We start from the raw sequence: 23,118 nt of genomic DNA, 5'->3' as shown, positions 1-23,118 counted from the left end.
TATAAAAGTTCAGAATTGAAAGCAATGAGCTACTTGAAAGCTAATAAATTAATTGAGGGAACTTCAAAATGATATCAGAATCTATTAGAGGCTGAAAGTGTAAATGGATATGAAAGAATATAAAGAATTAGCAACACAGGCATTTTTAGAAATTAAGATTTCATTTAAAATCTATCCTCCATCTGATAGAACATTTAAAACATTTTTCCAACTAGGAATGATTAATAACCTACTTTGAAAGCGGACTAACATCACTTTCAATGAATTTAAAGATGACTTTTTTTTTTTTTGGTACCGGGGATCAAACTCGGGTCCTTGCACTTGCGCAGCAGGCGGCAAAACCACTGAGCTAAATCCCCGGCCCTTAAAGATGACTTTTCCAAAGTTATACTCCGGAAAGGAAAAATTAGGAAAGTGGTCAACACAACAAGAATGGTGCAGGAGAAACAACCTGCTTTTTCCGGTCCATCCTCAAGAGTGAGGAGCTGGGACACAGAAGCTAGAGGAGGTGGGGCTGCGCGCAGCTACTGAGGAATGGCGGGGCCTGGGCACAGTGGAAAGGACATGCCCTGCCTTGGGCAATCAGATTCAATCAAAATAAAATAAAACCAAAGGCCAAAAGCAGCCCTCCAAACCTGTGCTGCAAACAAAACACAGCTGTGCCCTGCTGGCCCCACTCCCTGCCAGGGCCTCAGGTCGCCCCTCTGCAATGGCGCCTATGCTTTTGCGTCCGCTTCCGCTTCACTTCCGCTTCCGCCTGCTCTGTGCTCGGCCCCTGGGCTACATGCTGCCGTCCAGCACCGCAGCGTTAGCCCGGGCTGTGGGCTCTGGCAGGGTGGGAATCACACTGGATGTGAAGCCCAGAGACCTAGGTCTGGGACCTAACTTACGCAGGATGCTGAACACATAACATTCAAGTGTCTCCTTTGGTCCACTTTACAGTGGGGCTGTCAATCTCCCAGGGTTGCTTGAAGCATTAAGTTAGACAACATATGGAAAAACACTGTAAATTGTGAGGTGCTGGACATGGGAGCCAGGAGTATTACCCACTGCCAGCCCTGCATCTCTTATTCTTTGCCTTGTACTGCCTGATTCAGGCTCTCTCCTCCTCTGACCCACTTGTGGTTGGAAATATGTCTGGGGACCCACTCCACCTTGGCCAGCTGGACTCATGAGGCCACTTTCCCCCAAGGGACTCTACTGGAGACTGTACCTTTGCCTACATCCTCGATATCAGATTGGGGCCCAGGTGAGGGCTGGGCGTGGAAGGGCCAGACACTCGTCTGCTTCACACGTTCTCCTCAGAGGTCCACTTGCCTTGGCCTTCCCGCTGGCTCTTGATATCCAGGACATTCCTCGGTTCCCTCAGCCACAGCACTTGCCTCAGAGGTGTACTCTCTGAACTGTCTCCTGCTGTTGTTCTGGGCCCCACCCTTCCCTCCTGTGAACAAATTTGTTCCCCTCTGTTTGAAAATTCCTATATAGTGGTCTGAGGAACGGGTACTTGATATCCTTGCCACGGCAAGCCCTGTCCTCCCATCTTCCCTGGCACCTTCTGCCCTGAATTCTTTTCTTCCAGGATCCTAAAAAAGCCTCCCATCAATCTGCAAGTCGGTGGCTGTCCAGCACCTGCTAGATGCCTAACAGGCAACTCCAGTAGCCTTCTTGCCCTCTGGATTTTCTCTGCGGAAGCCATGCCAGTAGTCACACCCGCTTTGGGAAGCCTTGGCTCTTGGCTTCCATCAGGACACTCGCTCCCAGGTCCTGACCTCCCAGGCTGTCAGTCTCTGTCCCTTCAGGGCCTGCCTCATGCCTTTAACATGGCTCCACTGCCTCTTTGCCTCAACTCTACGTCCACTAGAGTTTCAACTACAATTTTCCTTAAGGATAATTTTATTTCAAATCTGTGTCCCAAGTTCTAGCCCCAGATTTCCCCCATCTTTGGGTCATCTATGCCTATACAGAGTTGGCATCAAACAGTTAACCCATCAAAAAAAGAACTCTTTGTATGCTCCATGAGATCTTCTCCATGTCCCAACACCAACGTACTTCTGTTAGTGGCATCACTACTATGGCAGTCATTTTTCTGGGCTCAAAACCTGTGTCATTTCAGACTTATATCAGTTTTATTTCTCCTTCTGGCCAATGGCCAAGGCCAACTCTGCAATGTTTCTTGAGTGTACCTGCTCCCTGTCTATCATGCAACCAACTGTCATAAATCCAGGCCCCGTGTTCACAACCTCTAGCAGCTCCCTGTGCTTCTCATCAGACTGAGCTCTGTCTCTGTCCACTGCCCCCACCCCAGTCCCTTCTACTGCTAGATACATCTCCATGAAGCCCCAAAGAAGAGCTTCGCTCTATGCCGTATTCCTCTGCCTATCTGGTATCATTCAGATTTCTTCAATAGGCACTGAATAATCTTGTCCAAGCAACATCTCACCTTATTCCCCACTTCCCCTGACCCAACATCCTCTGATGCACCTTGAAAAATTAAATCAATACATATACAAAGTTAAAAATTAACAGGCAGCCCCCTCCCCTGCCAAACTAAGTGCTATGGCTTATACATGCTTCTCACGTGATCATACTCAGCCATGCTGTCCCGACAGGAAGGGCATCATGAGCCTTAGATCCAATCTGAAACTCCAGAACTGACTGTGCCCTGCTGTCTCCGAGCCGCTGTGACTCTGCTTACTTCTGTCATAGTAGAACATCACTTCTTACGATGCATTAAAATTGCCCTTGAATTTGGCTTACAGTATACACTCCCTGAGGGTGGAAACTGCACTACTCATCTTGTGTTCCCTGAATGGTCAGATCCTACCATACACACAACAGGTACTTAGTGAACATCTGGTGGTTGGGTGAATGCAGGGATGAGGAGCTATGCTCTTTCACATGCACAAAGTTCCACACTCAGCAAGTAACTCAGTTCATCAAAGGCCAACATCCTCCTCCCATCACTTCGAAATTATTATTTTTGGTACCAACAACCTGAACACTCAAAATGGTCTACTCTCCTACAGGGAAGATGACCTGACAATGCAGAACAAGTGCTAGAGTGAACATCACTATACCTGTGCTTAGAAGCAGCAATACTTTCATTATGGTGTATTCTTCAAAGGTGAGCTGTAGTCGAACAAACTGAAGGCTGATCTGGTGCATCCCCTGGCACAGTTCATACATGGCAGACTGATGCATCTTCTCTCTGCAAAGGAAAAGTGGCAAACATCTAAGAACACAAGGCTCACGATCAGACCCAGGCGGCTTAGTAACAGACTGGAGTCCGAATATGCCTTTTGGATTCACCATGGAGCAGATGTGTATTTTAAAGACAAGTTAGATGTCTTTCACAGTGACTGGCAAGTTGCTTCTAGACTATCACTGCTGTGCATCTCCTAGTACCCTGTAAGAACACACTAGAAGCACCGAACCCAGCCCTATTCAAAGTATGGCACGCTTCAATTTCTGTTGAGAGTTCTGCTAAATGACGTCCACGGGTGTCATGTGAGACCACACTCAAAGCAAGACACCACTGTGATGGGGTGAAGCTCACAGACTCCTGCCCCTTCTGGCCTCAGGCATTAAGCGCTGCCTGGCTACCAGGAGAGCACTGGGCCAGATGCTGGGCAGAAGCCAGCTATGGGCAGTCTCGGTTCCACGTAGCCTTCCTTACTGAGATTGTGCAATATGTTAACTATTTGCCACAATATGATTTCAGAGGGGAAATTAAAAAATTGTTAAGGTTGAGAAGAACCCTAAGTGGAATTGCTCTGATCAACAAAGCAAAGAACACAGGACCTCAGCACCATGTATACACATTTGCAGATACACAGTCAAGCAATCCCTTCTCTCCATGATCCACATTTCCATAAAAATTGCACTTACATGACCACAGAAGCTACTCTCCTCTCTTTCATGAAGGAGTAAGGTATCACTTTATTTTTTAGATGTTTTTCTTCAAAGTAAAAACGTATCGGAAGGCCCCAAGTAACTAGGATTTATGACCAGACTGCAAAAAGTTAAAAAAAAGTCTAGGAGTGAGAAAAAGGGGAAGGATTTGACAGGCCAAAGAGACAGAGATCTGTGGGAAAACACTGCTGCCATCCGTCTTCCAGGAGGCATCTGGACTCCAGCCTGGCTGACACATCTTACAGCTCAACTCTGAGTGCATTTATAAGGGCCCCATGATGAAACACAGTACAGTTTGCTCTGAATTATTATTACGTATCTCTCTTCTCAAACCATTAGCTAAAAGCTATTTTAAATTAAGAAACCACTTTAAACACACAAAATAATAGCAGAAACCAAGGAAGAATTTAAACATACATACAAAATCGTAGCAGAAGCCATGGATCTACCACCCACAGTTACCAATATGAATAAATGCTCATCCTGTCGCCATCTTTCCTCGAACATGCGAAAGTTAAGGCCCATTCTGTCTTCCTCCTTGATTTGACCCATCTCTTTCTCTTTCAAGGGAACCACTCAGTTGGGGGATTATCATGTTCTCTCAGGTGTGTACATTTTATGATACATGTATCTATAAGTAGCATGTAAGATGGGCATGGTGGCACACACCTGAAATCTCAGCACTCTGGGAGGCCCAGGCAGGATGATTACCCAGTTTGAGCCCAGCCTAGACAATTTAGCAACTTAGCAAATTCCTGTCTCAAAACAAAAAAATTTAAAAGGGCTCAATTGACTCTACCTTAGCCTCCCAAGTAGCTGGGACCATGGGCCCATGCCACTATATCCAGCTCTCAATGTCATTCTTGATAATATTTTTTGCCTTAAAAGTTTTTCTGACCTTAAAGTCTTCCTCCATTTCCCCCTTTCTTTCTCTCTCTCTTTATGGCTTGCCTGATATCTCCCCTTCCTTTCAATTCTTTATTTTCAAACTACCCCATGTGTCTTCAAAACAGCAGAAAGCAGAGTTAAAAAACTTGAACAGTCTCTGTATTTGAATAGCTCAGTTTAATCTGTTTCCATTTATCATTATTACTGATATATTTGAATTTTCCATTCTATTAATTTTCCTACCTTTTTTTCTTCTGTGTTTTTCTACTTTCCTCCCTTTAATTAGGTTGATCAATTTTTTAAAACTCCTGTGCTCGACTATTGGATCTAGAAGGTATATACAGAATCTGCCAAATGTAGACACACTCCAGCAGTTCACTGTGCTAATAAATGTCTGGAAGCTCACGGCCACCACTTTGAGCACCTTTTGTAATTGTAGAGGCCAAAGGTAACATGTACTAAACCCACGCTGTCTTAACAAATTTAGTATTAAATTATTTATAACAAGTTTCTCTTTTCCTGATTTATACATTTTTTTGGCAGACTCTGTATATATATATGTGTGTGTGTGTGCATATGTACACATATATATGTATCTATGTTTATATGAAAATATATTTTCATACTTCAAATAATTTTTAAGAACTCTGACACTTAAACACATCTAAAGGTAATCAATAACTTTTTCATGAGAAACAAAAAATTTAGGCTGCTTTATCTTTGCCCTCTTGCCTCCCATCTTCCATGTTACTGTTTTTAGCATGTCCATTTCAACTTGTCTTCAAATCACTACTAAAGTGAGTGTCTCTCAAGCTTACACATGCCACATTTGTTTCAATCAACCAATGTGTTTCTTTGATTACCATCACTTTTTGCATTGCACTCTTCTAGGTTTAATTTCCTAATGAAGAATATATTTATTAGTTTTTCAGGAGTGGTTAATTGCTAAAAGAAGTTTGTCTTTTAGTTTCAATTTTTCTTACAAGGTCTGAATCTCACCTTCATTCTTGGAGAATAGTTTAAAAAGCTATAGATTTCTAGCTTGACAGGCAATTTCCTTTCTTTAAGGACAGTTGCCAACTATTCCTGGGCCTTCATTGTAGTTTCTGAGTAAATTTTCAGTTAGTCTAATTGTGATTCTCTCATAAGACAGACACTTGCATTTTCTCTTTTGTGGCTTTTTTTTCCCATTTATTTGATACCTGCAATTTAATTATGAGGTTTTATAGTTGCAGACTAATTTTTCTTTCTCCTGATCAGGATACAATGCCCTTATCTAATTTGAAGATTAAAGTATTTTTCAGTTCTGAAATGTCCTTAGCCATTATTTCTTTAAATGTATCTTCATCCTATTCCAGTCATTTTCCCTTTTTGAGCTCCTGTTTGCAGTGTGTTGGACCTTCTCAGTGTCTTCCACATTTACCGCCTTTCTATATTTCCTATCTCAGCTCTCTACACTGCATTATGAGTGTTTCTCTCAGATCTATCTTCCAATTAAATTTTTCTATTTCTAATCCATCATTTCAGACCTAGTACAGTATTTTAATTTTAGTGGCAATATTTATCATGTTGAGGAGCTCAGAAATACTTTAGTTTTTTCTCAAATAAATCCATTATTTTTCATAAAACATTTCCTCTTTATGGAATATATATGTCCTTACACTGACAGATATTGTAAGCATATCTATTTTGCAGCTTTGCATTATTTTGATCTTCTGGGTGAACCTCATGAATACTGGTTTGTAGAAGGGACTCTACAGGAAGTTTTGGCATTTACAACACTCGTGAGTATAAATATTTTCCTTGTTCTAGACCAGTTTTTATGTAAATTTATCAGCTGAAATGCTCTTTGGAAGATTCATATAGTTTAAATTTAGGTTTCACATATTATACGGTATAGGCAGAGTCTCTTATTTCTTTCTGCCTCTTTGTTATGTCCCTGGGCTGACTAGTTGGTTGAGTTATACTGTGCTTGTTGGTAGAGAGTGAACTCTTTGCTGAGTCCTGGATTTATGCAGGGGGCTTTACCACAGGCCCCAAACTTGTTGGAGTTTTAAGTTTTTTCTCCCTTTCGAGTTTGTATTCTAATTCCCCCTTATCCCCAAAGCACAATATATCTGCTCCTGTGGTAGTCTGGGGTGTGTGTGTTTGTGTGGGGGGTCAACTGAGGCTTTAGTTCTGAGTTAAACTACCCTGGCTGCACTTTTTCTTCTTTTGAGCTTGCCTATATGCATAAGATTTTCTTAAATGCAAATTTTTTATGTGTTCAGAGAAAAAAAACAAGGTTCATTTCAGTTTTACCATACTGATTGCAAACTATAAGCTTCTTAAAGGCAGGATCTGTGTCCAACTAACCATTTTGAATGTCAAGAAGAAAATGACAGATAAGTGCTAAGTGCCAATATTTGCACAATAAATATTTCATGAATAAATGAGAGAGAGAGAGAGAGAGAGAAGGAAAAAAGAAAGAGAAGACAAGAAGATGAGCTGAAGACATGCAAATTTGCGTATGATAGTGATGGCTAAGCAAGGGCAATACAATTGGCTGAAAGTAAGAATATCAAGTGGCCCAAAAATCAGATGTGGCTTTTGGGAAGTTCTCAAGGAGGGAGGGAGGTGGGTACTGATTGACTGAGATTATAAATGGAGATAAAGCAGACTGCGAACTCAGGACGTCCACGGACCAGCATACAACCTGCACTGGACACTGCAGTTCTAAAAATAGAGCCATACGCGTTAGATTTCTTAGCCTCACTGTGGCAAAAGAGGAACAGGCACCTTGGCTTTGCCACAGAAGGACCCGGTGGTGCACAGCCTGCGACCCCCACCCCCCCAGTTGCTGGCTGTGTGGTCCTGTAACTGTGTAACTTCTGACACTGAGGCTTATAATATTTAAGAATGGGCTACTAAAAATCCCAATCTTCCAAAGATATAGGAATCAACTATATGGAATTTCTTAAATTCTATAAAGTTCCATACAAAAGTTTTGTTTTGTTTTTTTTTTAACATCATGGTGGGAATATAACACTCCTTGAGAGACCGGTTTTTGTTTTGGTTGAAATAAGCCAAGAGAGCACCAAAATCTCAAAATGACAATTCAACAAGAGAGCATTTTATCATTATTGTTTCTCTACATAAGATAGTAACCCAAGGGAAAAACCAGTGATACGACAGATGTTCAGAGGTGGAAGTGACTTGCCTTGCGTCAAACATGAGAATCAAACACCTCCTTGGCAAGGTGTTTCTGTTATGGAGATGTGTTAATAAAACACCCACTCACAGATCAAAGGTTAGAAACCCAGACTGTACCTGAAAACAGATTAGACCTTTCACGCGTGACAACACACCTAAAGAAAGCATCTTCTGCCACTTCAGTGTGCACAACATCGCTTTTAACTCTTTGCTGGAGGATGGCCTGAGTAACCCCAGGCCTCAGGGCTGCCACTTACGGTGGCATACACACCACAGCTGCATTTCTTTTTGCTACATCTCATAATTATGTCCTGGAGGAGCTGTCATCACGTCCTTGGTGAGAAACTTTATACATGAGAAAGCCAGGAACAAACCAAGGTATTTTACTTCAAAACTCAGGCTTTCTCCTCTGTCTGTGCTGCTGACCCAAGTAAAAGTTTTCAGCTCTTTTCTCCAGTCATCCAGCTGTAGAGAGATTCGGTGCCTCATAGGTTCTGTTGTTATCCTCACTCATTTGCTTATCCTTTGCTCCCCACTATGTGGTGAGATTTTGTGTTTCAAATTCCAGTGCTGTTTCCATGGCATGAAATTGAGTTCTCTAAATGAGGAGTATTGTGTACTCAATATAGCTTATAATTTCATGAAAATAGGCCATCTCGGAAGCACAGTTCAGAGCACATCATTTTTGCATAATTAGGTGAAATGTACATAAATGTATATCCAAAGAAGTGAAAACAAGGACAATCTTCTTGGCATGATACTGGTATTAATATTACAATATTATTTTGCAGAAATATCTTTTGCTAAATGCTTTTCTTCACTTTATAATTTTATCTCACTTTGAACAAGATAATATAAAAATTCACTTTACTACTTTGGGAAAGAGAAGCAAATGATCAAAATCATTTTGAACAGTGAAATAAAATAAAGGCAGCAGGAGTCTACTGAGACGTTACCCACGAGCGACTGACAGCTATTAGTCTACTTCTGGCCACGGGCACTGATGGCCCTCATCCTCGCCATCCACTTCTACACATCTCACCTGTGGGCCAGAACAAATACTGATTTGTGAACAAACACAACAACCAAAGTGGGCACAGAGTTGTAGTTTCAATTCTAAGGTACGTGGATTACATTCTATGAAAACAACAGTTCTAAAATATTTTTAAAGAAATAAGTATTTTTTGGTAAACTTGAAATTTTCTCAAACTGGGAAACTTGAAGGTTTTTACAAAACAGGGAAACCAATTTTATTTATAGCTACAATTTCATCTGGTCCTCTCTCAGAACACCCATTTTACTAAACAAGTCATAGGATCATTTTGAAATAGCTTTAAAATAGTACATTAAAATAATCCAACTTTTCCAAACCTAATTCCAGTTGGAATAAGAGTGAATATTTAGAGTTAGAAAATATTTCTTCCTTGATTTTGAGAACTTGGGGTTACAAACAGCAGGAAATAGAAAAAGTCCCATTAAAATCAGAGCAGGAAAAACATCTATAATGTAAATGATTTGTATGCTGGTTGCTTGCTTTTAATCTAAACAGCTTTTATATCTATGGGACCCAGGCTATTTTGCTGTTATGGTACGTCCCCAGTGTTGCCCTATGGGCCAATGGAACACTCTTATTTTAGTATTCAGGTACTGGCTTATACTACTAAGATAAAAACTAATCAAAAAGCTTAGTCACTCAGTTATATGGTGGTCCATGTAGAAGCAGCTGTGGATCCACCCTAGAAATGTCATCCGTATTTATGTTCTACTCTGATACAAGCAACATTCCCAGCCTTGGGGAACTGCAGAACTTGGGAGCTCTGAATTTGGGCCTAAATGTCTACAAGGACCATTGCTATGGTGCCAGCTATAGCGAAAATGGAACTGGGTTCTTCCACTTTCCAGCCTGGAACCTGGTGGGATGGTTTGAACCTCCCCCCTGTCCTTTCTAGGTTCTCATCAGCAGCTTCCATTACACATTCTCACACTGATCTCCTCAAGGGGTCTGTTATATTCACTTTGGGGCTGGAGGCGGGGCAATGCTGACCACTCATTCACTAATGGTCTCACGCATGTGACCCTTGGCATTCACTGAAAAATCACACAGGAAGCTGTGTGAGGCACGGAATTTTACAGTGATAAGACTTAACATGATGTCTCCATGGAATGCTGCCCCAAGAGACAGCCCTTTGTGGGAGACCCCTGTATCTTTGCAAAATAGCTGATGACTCCTCCCACTTTTTGTTACTTGCCATCCTTACAGAAAGACTCATGTGAAACACTGTTCTTGAACTTTGCAATGGGAAAAAGCTTCTTTCTTAATGCTTATTCTTGCTTAAAGAATCTCTGTAAGAACTGAGAACACAGGTTGAGGGCTATGTGTACATAACAGCAGGATTCCTAGTAGCCAAAAGAGGAAATCAATCCAAGCCTCCATCAACAGATGAAGGACTGGCAAAAAAATGTGATATATGCATACAAAATATTATTCATCTGTAAAAAGGAAGGAAAATTCTGACACATTATTGTGGCTTACGTCTAATGCCCCCACCCCAAGCCTCATGTGGTCATGGATGGGGCTTTTCAGAGGTGGATGGATCTAGAGTGTGTGATGCTGGGATCAAGGATGTGCGATTACTAAATCAGTCCGCTAACTGGTTTGGCATGGTTCTGGGTGTGGACAATGGGAAGGCCCATGCTGAGTATGAATGCCACCCACCCTAAGGCCATGTAGTCTGGATAGAATGTAAGGGACAGAAAGAGGACAGCCGTGGTCACTGCCTCACTATTTCTCTGCTTTGCTGCCTTCTGGCCGCCATGAAGCTTTTCTCCTCTGCGATGCCCTTCTGCCTTGGAGCCAGCCGATTATAGACGGTGAAACCTCTTCAAACTGTGAGCTAAATAAACCTTTCCTCCTTTAACTTTGGGTGTCATGTATTTTGTCTCCTCAACGAGAAAAGTAGCTAAGACACACATGCTATTATATGGTATTTACCAAGTAAAATAAGCCAATCACAAAAAGGCAAACAGGGCATGATTCCATGCACATGCCGTGTCTAGCACTGTCAAACTCACAGACAACAGAATATGGTTACAACAGGTAGGGAAGGCGGGAATAGGAGTTGTTGGGTGGTACAGAGAGAGCTTCAGTTTTAGAGTCTAAAAGAGTTGCAAACTGAATACTAATGATAGTGTGTACTGAGTACTACTGAACTGCATGCTTAGAGGTAAGATGGTTAGTTAAATTTTCAGGTTATGTGAATTTTCTCACTACTAAAAAGTTTTCACAGTTAAAAATACAGCAAAAAATAATGTCTGCAATCCACAATTTTACCTGTGATAAAACAAACTGAAAATTGTGTTTAAGTAACTTCTCTTCAGGCATTTCTTTCTTCTTTCGAAATACATATACTGTTGCCTTTCTCCTTTATTTTTATAATTTACCTTTTATCTCTTTGTGTTTTGATAGATATTTAGTCTTACCGTATCTGTGCCTTTATTGCAAGCCATACTCAATACTTTTTGAAAGCAGAAAGGGAAAAATTTTTTAATAAACCATTTCAAAAGATCACTGAGGAACAGTTCCTCAAAGACCTGTCTGTTGTCGTGTTGGTGCCCTAAAGGGGAAGGAAAAATAGAATTCCCTTTATCACTACTCCTTTCTCTCTCCACAAATTCACATTTAATAAATGTAATCCTTTCACATTGGCTGATTTTATAAATGCCAAAGCACAAGAGGTCCCTAGTTCTTCCACCTATTGGAATCTGCGGAAAGTACAATGACATTTTTTACTTAAGATCTTTTAGTAACATTGCACGGAACTGTAGCTCAACAGAACATCTTTTAGGTGGGTAAGACATCATGTTGTTCAGGAAGGGATTACAGAAAGAAAACAGGTATTTCACGTTAGTCCTTGCATGAAACACCAGATAATTCTCATCATCGTGGTCTGTATTGCTCTTCTTGAAAGTAGGGCACATATCTTTCTATGATATTTTTATATGCTCCACAGCTTTACAATTATGTGAATGGTAAATAAATATTGGGCAGCAACTGTGAAGAGGTAAATCCAACAGATTTCACAGACTTCGAGCTGTTGTTCTCTTTGCAAAACAAAGCAATGCTGAACTGGAGTTTGAAGTCTTTAGAATCGTAAGAGGAGAACTGCCACTAAGCATGCTTGCTAAAATGATATTATTTCAATCAATTGCCTCTAGGAATGCATGCGTTATATTGTCACAATGTCAGCAGCAACAGCATCAATCTATAGCAGGGAGTTAAATAACCTGAGATCATAGCATATCTGAAAGCCCAGATATTTCATCTGATCCTGCACTCCACATCATTGCATCTGAATAAATCTAACATCTTGTTACGTGGTCAGTGTAACAGATGGTCCCTATCTCAAGCTTTTTATTTCCCTAAAAAACAGTCACAGAAACAGGTTTTTCCTCCCTTTCAAACCTTAATTAGAATAAAAATGACCTCAATTTGGGCATTCAAATTATTCCAGTTTACTGCCCTCCCCTCAATGGCTTACTAGATTTTCTCCTTAACTCACAAACAATATTTACCAAGGACCATTTTGCTAGTTGCAGGTCTAATGTCTGCTCATTTTTACAGCATTTATGCAACTTCTATGCAGCCAGGATCGAGGAACCACTTGAGAATGGTGTTTGTGGTTTGCTTTCGTGTAGACTTATGTCTTAGATTTGTGCTCCACTGGGCCATAGGACAGCCTTCTAGTCTCTATTAATTTTACATGGTCAATTCTAGTAATAGTTAAAAGCCAATTGAGTGTTTTGTTTGTCACCTTAATTGATGTTCCAAAAGGGATATGTTTTCATAGAATTGCCCTTGGACTTGAGAGTCACAATCTCCTCTACTCCACACTAGTCAAAATAACATGCGACAATCTAAGCATCTAGCAGGGGCTCCATTAGGTGGCAACCATAATTTATCACAGGCAGTGTCAGAGGCATGGAAAAATGTTTTTATCATAAATGGTATATATGGTATTTTCTAAAATATCAATTTGTACCATAGATTTTTACATACTGAACACAACACAGTCAGCAGTTTCTTATGGGTACAAGGACACAGACTTTTGGTACAAGAAAGAAAGTATGTTGCCATAGGCCCCTGTGAAAATTCAGATTTTACAAGAAGTTGGGAGTATCTATGATAAATCGCCTTAACAAAATGTTTTGCTTTAACCAAAAGTTGAAGACGTTGATATGTCTTCACTTTCTTAGGCTAGTAATGATGTAATTCATTTCACCAAAGTGACTGCTAAGCAAATCTGGGGACAACTCTTCCTGTGCCATCTGTCCCTAAGATAAGTGACTAGGAAACACGCTAAAATAAGGTCAGGAATACAGCAAACTGTAGAGGATTAAAAAGAAATCCCAGTTTACTATCTATCATCTGTAACAACAGTGGAGGCCTTTGGTACAGGCAAAGGCATGAATACTACCAGCATTCTCTTCCTAGGGGTTTCTCTTCCAGAAGAAATTAATTGGACAGCTAAAGATATAGTAAGCCAATTTTTTTTTTTTTTTTTGGATTCTCGGTTTTGGTTAAGGAAGTTTATATTGTATATGTCCTTCCTTCACAGAAGCACTGGCTCTGGTTCTTGACTATGCTACAATGACTTATTTATTCCAGCACATTTTTTGGAAAGAATGTCAAACTTCACTGCCTGCCTTGCAAGTACAAGGACCCGAGTTCGATCCCCGGTACAAAAAAAAAAAAAAAAAAAAAAGAATGTCAAACTTTACTGGAAACAGTGTTCTAGGATTTGGAGTAGGGCTGTCTGGTCTCAGAGCCTCTGGTCTTAAAAGGTACAGTAAGGTTAAAATACTAAACAGCATGCTTAGAATCTTATGAACACTTAAAAAATGCTCAAAAATGTTAATACCTTGTGCCAGAACTGCAATGGGGTGGCCCTCTATATCTGTGGGTCTCACAGTTACGGATTCAACCAACTTACAGATCAAAAATATGCAGGAAAAAAGCTGCATCTGAAGTGAACATATACAGACATTTTTCTTGTCATTATTCCCTAAACAATATAGTATAACAACTGTTTACATAGCATTTACATTGTTCTCGGTAGTATAAGTAATCTAGAGATGATTTAAAGTATGAGGGAAGATGTCCCTAAGTTATGTGCAAATGCTGCATCATTTTATACAGGGGACTTGAATGAACATTTGCAGATTTTGATATCTGCAAGTGTCCTGGAGCCAATCAATCCCCCTTGTATGACTATAATCCCCCTTGTATGACTATCCCCAAGGATGACTATATGACAGATAAAATATAAAAGGACAACGATCTCTAGAAAGACACTCTTCATTATTATTATCAAGTCTCACACTAGTAGGCTATAGACTTCAATACTAAATTCTGGGAATTTAATGATCTGTTAGATCTTAACCTATTTGGTTAAATAGAAAACAGAAAACTTTCAGTGGGCTACTGTTTCATTCGGGGATATCTGGGGGCATAAACTTGAAAATACTGTCTAATTTCAATAAATGACCACCATTTGCTCATTTGTAAAAGGGGGCATACTACTGGATGTACACTGCATTTTAAGAATTTGAACAGAATTAGTTGCTGATTTAGAAATGCTACCAGACTAGTGTTTGGGTAAAGAGTGACAGCAAATCACTTTTGTTTCTGTTACAAATTTTTCTGTGTGAACTAGGAACTTAAAAAGTCACCTTCTCTCTGAAGAAAAAGTCACATAATAATATGACTATGTAGAATACTATACCCAGAACCTGGCATAGTATGAAGAAGGACAAATTCTGGGTATGCGGCTGAGCTTCCAAGGTGACAGCAGAGTGGCTCACACTTGGATAGGAAGGGTGGGGACACAGAAGGCAGAAAACAACTGTGCTCACTTTATAGGATCACAGATTTCATCTCCAAAGTCTTCCTTTGTGAGAAGGTATCGAAAAGCTCCAAAGACTATTAATCATATATGCTATTATTTTCATTAAGAAAACTGAACCTAGGGCTGGGGATTTAGCTCAGTGGTTCCGCCAGTTGCCTCGCAAGTGCAAGGACCCAAGTTCGATCCCCGGTACCAAAAAAAAAAAAAAAAAAAAAGAAAACTGAACCGTAGAAAATATTGTCAAGGTTCCACTATTTTGGATAAAAGAGAGTTGTTTTGTTGATTGAATCATTCTAAAACCTGACACACTGTCTGCCTGAATGGCAAAAAAAAAAAAAAGAAGTTTAACTCAATTAATTTATTAGAGATTAGCCACGTGTCCTTTCTTATTACTGATTCTGAACATCTGTCACAAAGCAGATTTTGTTCAGGACATTATGAACAACTGCATCATTCATTACTGGATGAAGTAAGTGTCACACCACCAGGCTACTGCATGAGCAGTGACATCCATTGCTCATAAAATGTGCACACAAAATGACAAAAACACGTTTACTCAGTGCATAGCCTACATACTTCTTAATTCTTTATCCACCTTTATAAAGTCATTGGTCAAGATCGCTGCGAAATATACATCGGACATTTTCTAATCTTCCCCTTTGAAATTCTGTGCACTTTCTCCAAGTAGAACTATGTGGCCATATAGTTTCTCTTCAACAATGAATGACTTGCTGGGTTTTGGTGGTTACAGCTTAGGACCAGGAGTGTAAGGTTAGCACCTCAGAAGTGTTAGCCCCTGTGATGGTGGGGCAGGCAGGAGGACCCTTCTAGGCCCCACGAAGCACTAGTTCTTGGCAACCCCACAAAAGAGAGAAGTGAATGCAGCCCCAGTCCCTCATTTCTTACAGTGCTCAGCAGAAAGACCCGTGTGTGTGTGCGTGTGTGTGTGTGTGTGCGTGCGTGTGTGTGTGGGGGGGGGGCAGACCGGTCAGCTGGCAGCAGTTTCTGCAACATGGGAAAGGAATAATAGTACCAGGGTCTGCAGGTGTGCCCTGCAGATTTCTATGCGGAAACTCTCTGGCCAGTGTGATAGTATCAGGAGGTGGGGCCTTCTGGAGGTATTTATTCATGGTATCAGGACCCTTAGGAATGGGTTTGAAGGGGCCAGTTTCAGACTTCTCATCTCTGTTAGGAAGCAGTGCTTCTCCCCCGGAGGCCCCAGCCACAAAGCAGATCTCAGAAGCAGACAGCATCTCTCCCCAGACACCAATGTTCAACTTGACAGCCTTCAGAAGCCTCAGCAGTGAATGTGTGTTGGTCTTAAGTTACTCAGTCTCAGGTATTTTGCGGCAGCAGCATAAGTGGACTAAGACAAGCAGTCAGGGAAACTAGTCATGACAACAGCAGCAATAAAGCAACATCATTTCATCAAGCACTCCTGGGAACAGAAATTTCAATGATTTTAAGACCGAGAGTGAGGCTCTGAGAAAAAGTTTTTCATTTAGAAGAACCGCTCTGAAGAACAGTACAAATGTTTATCCTGGAGTAAAAAAGTAACTTTGCCTCGCCAGTTCTCTTCCCTCTGGAAAAGTCTATAAGATCCTTAATACACTTAATTTGAAAGTGGGAAGTGGACTTTTTATTTAATAAATAAAAGATTTGGTGATATCATTGTACTCTACAAGAAAATAGTAAAGAGCTACAGAGCAAAAAAGAGAAAAGGATGAACCAGAAGTGGAAAGATGAGGAAAGGACGGAGGGAGGGAAGGAAGGAAAGAAAGAGAAAGGAAGAAAGAAAAGAGAAGAGAAGATAAGGACCAGCCAGTTGGAAACAAAAAAAGAAAGAAAGAAAACAAGAAGAAAGAGAAAGGAAGGAAGGAAAAGAATAACAAGGGGAAGTAGTCACTGTCTATTCTAGCTGGTGCGGGACTGAATAGTGAGGAACGAAAGAAGAAGAATAGTAAGGAAGACAGAAACTTCGAACAAAAGGAAAGCAAGAAAGCACAGCCCGCTGGCTTTGGGACATGTAAAACCACAAGTCTTCCTGCCCTGCAGCTTGACAGCTTCAGCCTCATTCTGCTGGGTCCTTCCTCACTCCTGCCTCATCCTTTCCTCTTTACTATGGGCACCCAAATTCCACCCTCCGGCAGGACAGCCTGGCCTTTCAAGACACGATGCCAGGTGGCTCTACTTGACCACCTCGGTCCAGAACAATCACATTCTCCTCCAATTCCTAAAGCACCCACCTACAAAATGAATTTGTCACTTGTCAGTTGGCTTCATCTTGCTAGTGCTCTACTCACCCATCTGTGCCTCACTTGTCCAGTAATCACCAGCTGCAATACAGAATTCTGGAGGATGGAAACTCTCATTCACTTCTTTAGATGCCTTACAACAGTGACCATGGTGCTCTGCATATTGTAAATACTCATCATTTTTACTACTGACTGAAAAAAATGCTAGTCCTTTTTCATAAACTTTTAGCTACACCAAAAAAAAAAAAGAGAGAGAGATTTAATCTCACATTAGGAGAAGTGACTTAGGAAATCCATTTATAATATTGTCTTCTTTTTTAACTTCATTCTAACCACGTTTTTATAGTGGCAAGAATAAAGTAGCACTCTTGTAAAATAGAACTACTACATTACTGTAAACCATGGGGAGATGGAAGGGGCCTTTGGAACCTTTTAGTCTCTACTGTGCTGTAGATGAGCCAAGATGCAATAGGACAAAAAGAGCCTGAGCTTGGACACAGAGCCTGTGCTCAAACCTGAGAGCATCTCCCAATGGCTACATGTTCTTGGGTAAGTTATTGGACCTCTCTCTGCCTGATGCATATGCATTGTGCATGAAATAGTAATAATACTATCTTCCTTATGATTGTTTGTAAATGATACAATACACAGGAAAGACAGTGGGTGGCACATGGCAGGTTCAGTGGGTATTTTGCTAGGAGACCTGGACTCCTTTAGGTGCAGGGGCTCTATTCTACTCAGCTCTGAATCTCTGGTGCCTGCAATATAAATTATCAACTCTTTTTTGAGTAAAGAAAGAGATCCAGGTCTCAAGTGAGGCTTCCCCAAGACCAAAGAGAGTTAGAGTCTGGCTTGGGTTTTAAAGATTATTTAGGCCAGCAGTTCTCAAAGTCCAGCAAGAGGGACTTCAAGCACTCCCAAGCCCTTCCTTATTTCCTAACTTCACATCTGTGTGAGGCTGAACCATTTTCATCTGCGCAGTCCAGAACAACCCATTACAGCAGGCTGAATGTAAGCAGCAGATAAGAGGATGCCACTGTCTTCAATGGAGGCAGATTAAAGGGCTTGGCAAAATTACAAACAGTGGGGCCAGGGATTTAGCTCAGTGGTGCCACACCTGCCTCGCAAGTGCAAGGTCCTAAGTTAGATCCCTGGTACCAAGAAAAAGAAAGAAAAAAAAAAAAGTACAAAGTCGTACTCTTCTAATTTTTTTTTGTTTTGGAAAAGAAGCTATTTTTCATAAAAGATATTTATATGTTATATAGTGACACCTCGGTTCACAAACTTAATTTTTCCATGATTCTGGTTTGTGAAGTGAGCCACCACTGTGTTATTTGTAGAATTTGCAATGGTTTGCTATTGTTAATTTGAAGTAAACGGATACATTTAAAAATTGTTTTAATTTCTAATATGGGTAACAATAGGTATAATTTACACAAACAAAAGGTCTTTGGGATCCTCAATGATTTTAAGTGTAGAGAGGATCCTGAGAAGGAAATCTGCAAGCCACTGATGTACTCCAATTTCCTTATTCTGTGGGAGAAAAATGAAGACTTCACAAAATGAACTCATTTACTTGACATCATCAAGGTCATCAGCAACAAAGTTAGGGACTGGGCCTCAGCTCTTCCACAGTGGAGCTCTTAACTACTGCCACGATATCCAAAAGAAAACAAAACAGATTTGAAGAAGTATTGTCAACGGTGAGCCACAGTTCCAGTTTTTCTATGAACATCTTATTTCCCACCTATGCTGTTGGTACACTGGCAAGTTCTTACCTACCTTAAAAGATAATTTTTATGAGAGATGCGACATGGTTACTAAGAGTTCCAAGGCCGAAGATTTAGCTCAGTGACAATGTGCCTGCCTCTCAAGCGCAAGGTCCTTAGTTCAATCCCCAGTACCACAAAAAGAAAACACAGAAAGAAAGAGAAAGAAAGAAAGAAAGAAAGAAAGAAAGAAAGAAAGAAAGAAAGAGTTCCAAACATACACAGGATCTGAAACCATTATGAGGCTGCAACAGTCTATACTGGAGCAGCCTGAAAAGCCAAACTCCAGTCAATGCAGAAGCCTCAATAGCTGGAAAATGTAGACCTTTGGACCAAGAGATCCTTGAGTTCAAAACTTTGAACCTTGGTCTCCACATCTCTAAAACAAGAGGGAAAATAAATTCTTGCCTCACAGAGTTGAGAGGTTTAAACAATCTACTGGAGATGGTGATTAGCATAACACCTTTTGTAAGATTTCAGCCTCAGATCGAATCCTTCAAATTCCCCATAAACTACTCGATATTACTTCCACACTGTGATGTCCAAGGTAGTGGAGAATGCCATCTCAGCCATCACAAAAAGATAGTGAGAAGCTTATAAACTACTAATCCCATCGATTCCACTGAGGGGGCATTTGTCTCAAGGTAAGGGGGCACAGATGCCCCACGTGATGCTGTCCTTAGGCAAGGCTGCCATACCTGTGAGTGTGTACAGGGCTTGAGCAAGAGGCCTGTGCTGCACTAATGCTCGAAGTGCACAGATGTGTACTAATAAGGAGGCATGGGCACAAACATGAGCTTTTTGTGTTTGTTCCTTTCATTTTCCACTTGCTTCTTTCAAAATAGAATCAAATGCCAAAGTCTGAGGAAAACTAACTTCTTCACAGCCCTTCTCCATAGGGCTAGGGCTCGTGGGTGAGCACAGGAGACAATATACAACCAAATTCATCTCCTGCTTGTGACAGGAGACAAAAGGATAATCATGTGGCTCAGTTTGGACTCTGGAAGTGTGCAAAGATGCAAGTCCAGAAAACACTTTCATAAAATCAAGACATATTGAAGTCCGCTCCCCTCTTCCAGTCAGGGTGGTGCCATCAAAGTTACCATTTTTTGTGTGTCTTGTGATTTGTGTCCAGGTAGGAAGCCAGAATCCCTCTTTGGTTTTGACTAATTCGTTCCTGGTAACCTGCCCTAATCTTGCAACACAGTCACTGCAGAAAAACATTTTTCTCTACTCGTCAAATTTTCAATTTCTTGACTTCGATTTTATTTTACATTGGAAAGAAGAGTATTTTCAGCTGAAGAGATCAAACCCCTTGAGCACATTAACTGAAAAAAGCAATATGCTAATACTAGATGCACCACGCCTTTAACAGATAACATACACTCTTAAACTGTTTTTGACTTTTATTCAAAATGAAAAACAGCTCCCTCTAGTTAGCCAGAGTAAAGCTTGCCTATATTTCTTGCATCATTACTGTTCTATGGGACCTCAATATAGTTACACATAGCTTAAGCAGTTCATTCCATTTGCAGTCTCATATTTGTTTTGCTTTAATTTCATACTATACTGGCAATTACCCAGCTTCATTAACTCCTTAGGAAATTTCTCAAGTACACTACAAGAAACATCATGCAAGAAATATTAACCTAAAGCAGTTTTCTTAAAGTAAAATTAGAGAGAAGTCTGCAAAAATGAATCTTTCATTAAGTTCACATGAGTTGGGGAAGGGACCAACTCTTGATGTCACTCTTACAGTAAGAGCAGTCATCAGGGAAGTAAGTATCCTTTGGACTGAGCTCCAGGGACAAACGAGAAGAATGTTAGGAGCAGAGGTATTGCCATGGAGACAGGACCAAGCAAAGAGAGAGGGCGATTTGGCTGAAGCACAGTTTATGCTGAGAGGCAGCAGCAAATAATGCTGAAAAGAGCATTTGAAAGTTAATTAGTCCGACATGCACTGCCTAATGCCAGCAGTCTTCTAGATGCTGGCAATGCAAAGGTAGACCACACAGGCCAGGCTCCTGCCCTACCCGGGGCAGCATGATGGGGGCAGAAGACCTACAAGGAAGACAATTCAAGTGTGAGAATGAGGAGGGACTGAGCAGAGAGCTTTGGTCCAAATCTGGTGGTCAGGGATGGTCTGTCCAAATAAGGAATATTCTGAACAGAGACAAGAGAGTGGGGAAGAGCCAGTCTCCTGCCCGGAGTGAGCAGCAGGTGTGACGGGCTGGAGCTCCTCAAAGCTCCCCCAGGAGGTCAATGTGCCGAAGCCAGGGCTCCAGCCAACCCCGGGGAGAATTCATTGCAGCTCCATCTCACTGTCTAGAATACCGGTCTCCTTTTGTTGTTGCTGTCACTGTGCATGGGATAATGCAGTCACCTGAGCTGCTTCTCTGTTGATCCTGCAGGATTTCTTCACATTGCTGCCTTTGCCGCTTTGGCTGCCCCAACTGACCACTAGTGGGAGCCCCACAGAGGAAGGGAATTTGGGTTCATTTTCTGCTCTATTTATTCTCAGGGTCTACCATGGTACAGGGGTGGATACCATGCTGCTGCTCAAGAAACACTTGAATGAATGGACCAAACCAGCATCATCGCTCTTAATATCCCAAGAGTGGCCAAAATGAGAGGCAGGCTTTGGCGAAAATGAAGACAGTTGAAGCACTGAGTTAGAGTGTGAATCCAGAGTTTCAGTTTTCAGGGTTTCCACCTTTCTCCTGCCCCTTAGGAACCCTGAATGCGAAAAGTCACTCAGCAGCCGTGTGGCACCCATTTCTTTTATGGATTTCCCTCCTCTTACATCCTCTGCTGAATATCTAGACAAATAAGGGGAAAAACAGTGTTTTAAAAAAGCAGGAAGGAAATGTCCCCTATATACTTGAATGACTTGTTTACAGGTTCCCAATCTTCTTCAGGCCTCTCCGCATTCCCTCTGCTGAGCCTCTGTCAGGCGGGGAGACTGGTCTTTGCATCCCACTTTTGTGCAAAAGAGACATAATTCCTTGTCGTGCTGCTCCTGCCCTCTGCAGGCAAGGACTGGCCATTCTCCACTTCTCACACGGATTTTCTTTATCGAGGACTCTCATCTTCAACCATGTCCAGGGCCAGGCAGAGTGCAGAGAGGCGGGTGAACAGCAGGTTGTGCTGAGCACCGCGGTGGACAATGGAAGGGGCTGCTGCTCTGCTCCATGCACCCAATGCAATGATCATGATGCCCCCTGTAGACTGGGGCCTCCATCTGCTAAGTTTCCCTGGGTTTCTGTAGGGTCCAATGAAAGGACAAGGCACGGGAAAAGGATTTTGTGCTTTTAAAGTTTATTCGCACATATTTACCCAGAAATTTAAAAAAGATGGAAATTTCAAAAGTTACTTGTTTCCTCAGTGAAAGGAAGAAAAGACAGCGTTTCCCTATGTAACTGGGGGGAAGAGACGGGAAGAGGGCAGGAGGAAAGGCAGAAGGGGGGTGGGGGAGGAGGCAGACACTGGATAATAAGCCTGGGCCTCCAGGCCTCTGGGAGGGTGCCAGGGTCAGGCCTCCCTCCAAGCAGGGACAGACACTGCATCCACCATCCACCACTCAGTCTCCCCGCCAGGGCTCCAGGAGCTCCTCACTGATCCGTGCTAATGGAGGGCCGCCCAGGGAGAGCCCCTCGCTGGGGATAACTGCACTATGGCAGCACACTGATCCCCCAACTGGGAACACCGAAGCGACCACGAGCAGCCCAGGAAAACACAACATGGAAGAACTGACGACTCAACCATCCCCTTTTCTGATGGTGCTGCTGTCACACAGCAGGGGCTGAACACCAGGACAGCGTGGGCTGACTCCACCTCGCCACGAGTTCCCTGAGTGGACCCTCTCCCGTGGACATCTGCTTGGAACGCACAGCGAGAGGCTGGGATGTGACATGAAGACTTCTGCACTCTCTCGCTCTTAGTGTTGGGACCAAACGACAGAAGGCCCAGGCGAGAAGAGTGAAAGATTACCCCAAACTCATTTCCGCTTGGCCTGTTCTCAACGCGGCATACATATACATATACATACATATATATATATACACACACACACACACACATATATGTACACACACACACACACATGCATTTAGTAGACTTTTAATTTTAAAGTATCAGCTAAGGCTTCAAAAAGAGGGTAATATTGAGCCTTCATTTCAGGAGAAAAAATGGAAAACT

The 23,118-nt window shown here is 41.7% G+C and overlaps 1 protein-coding gene across 1 annotated transcript in view; it reads right to left on the bottom strand.

Annotated features, from left to right (window-relative positions):
• LOC101714416 (mineralocorticoid receptor) overlaps positions 1 to 23,118 on the bottom strand; it is a 170,017-nt gene that overhangs the window by 42,903 nt on the left and 103,996 nt on the right. The window contains exon 5 of the mRNA XM_004875121.3: positions 3,078 to 3,208. Within this exon, the coding sequence (XP_004875178.2) occupies positions 3,078 to 3,208 (131 nt within the window). The remainder of the gene's footprint in view (positions 1 to 3,077; positions 3,209 to 23,118) is intronic.

The sequence above is a fragment of the Heterocephalus glaber genome, unplaced genomic scaffold, assembly GCF_053883595.1.
Source record: "Heterocephalus glaber isolate CG9 unplaced genomic scaffold, H.glaber_assembly_v1.0 deba00001588, whole genome shotgun sequence".
Lineage (NCBI taxonomy): Eukaryota > Metazoa > Chordata > Mammalia > Rodentia > Bathyergidae > Heterocephalus > Heterocephalus glaber.
The sequence above is the reverse complement of the archived record's forward strand: the minus strand, read 5'-3'. Positions and strand labels throughout refer to the sequence as shown.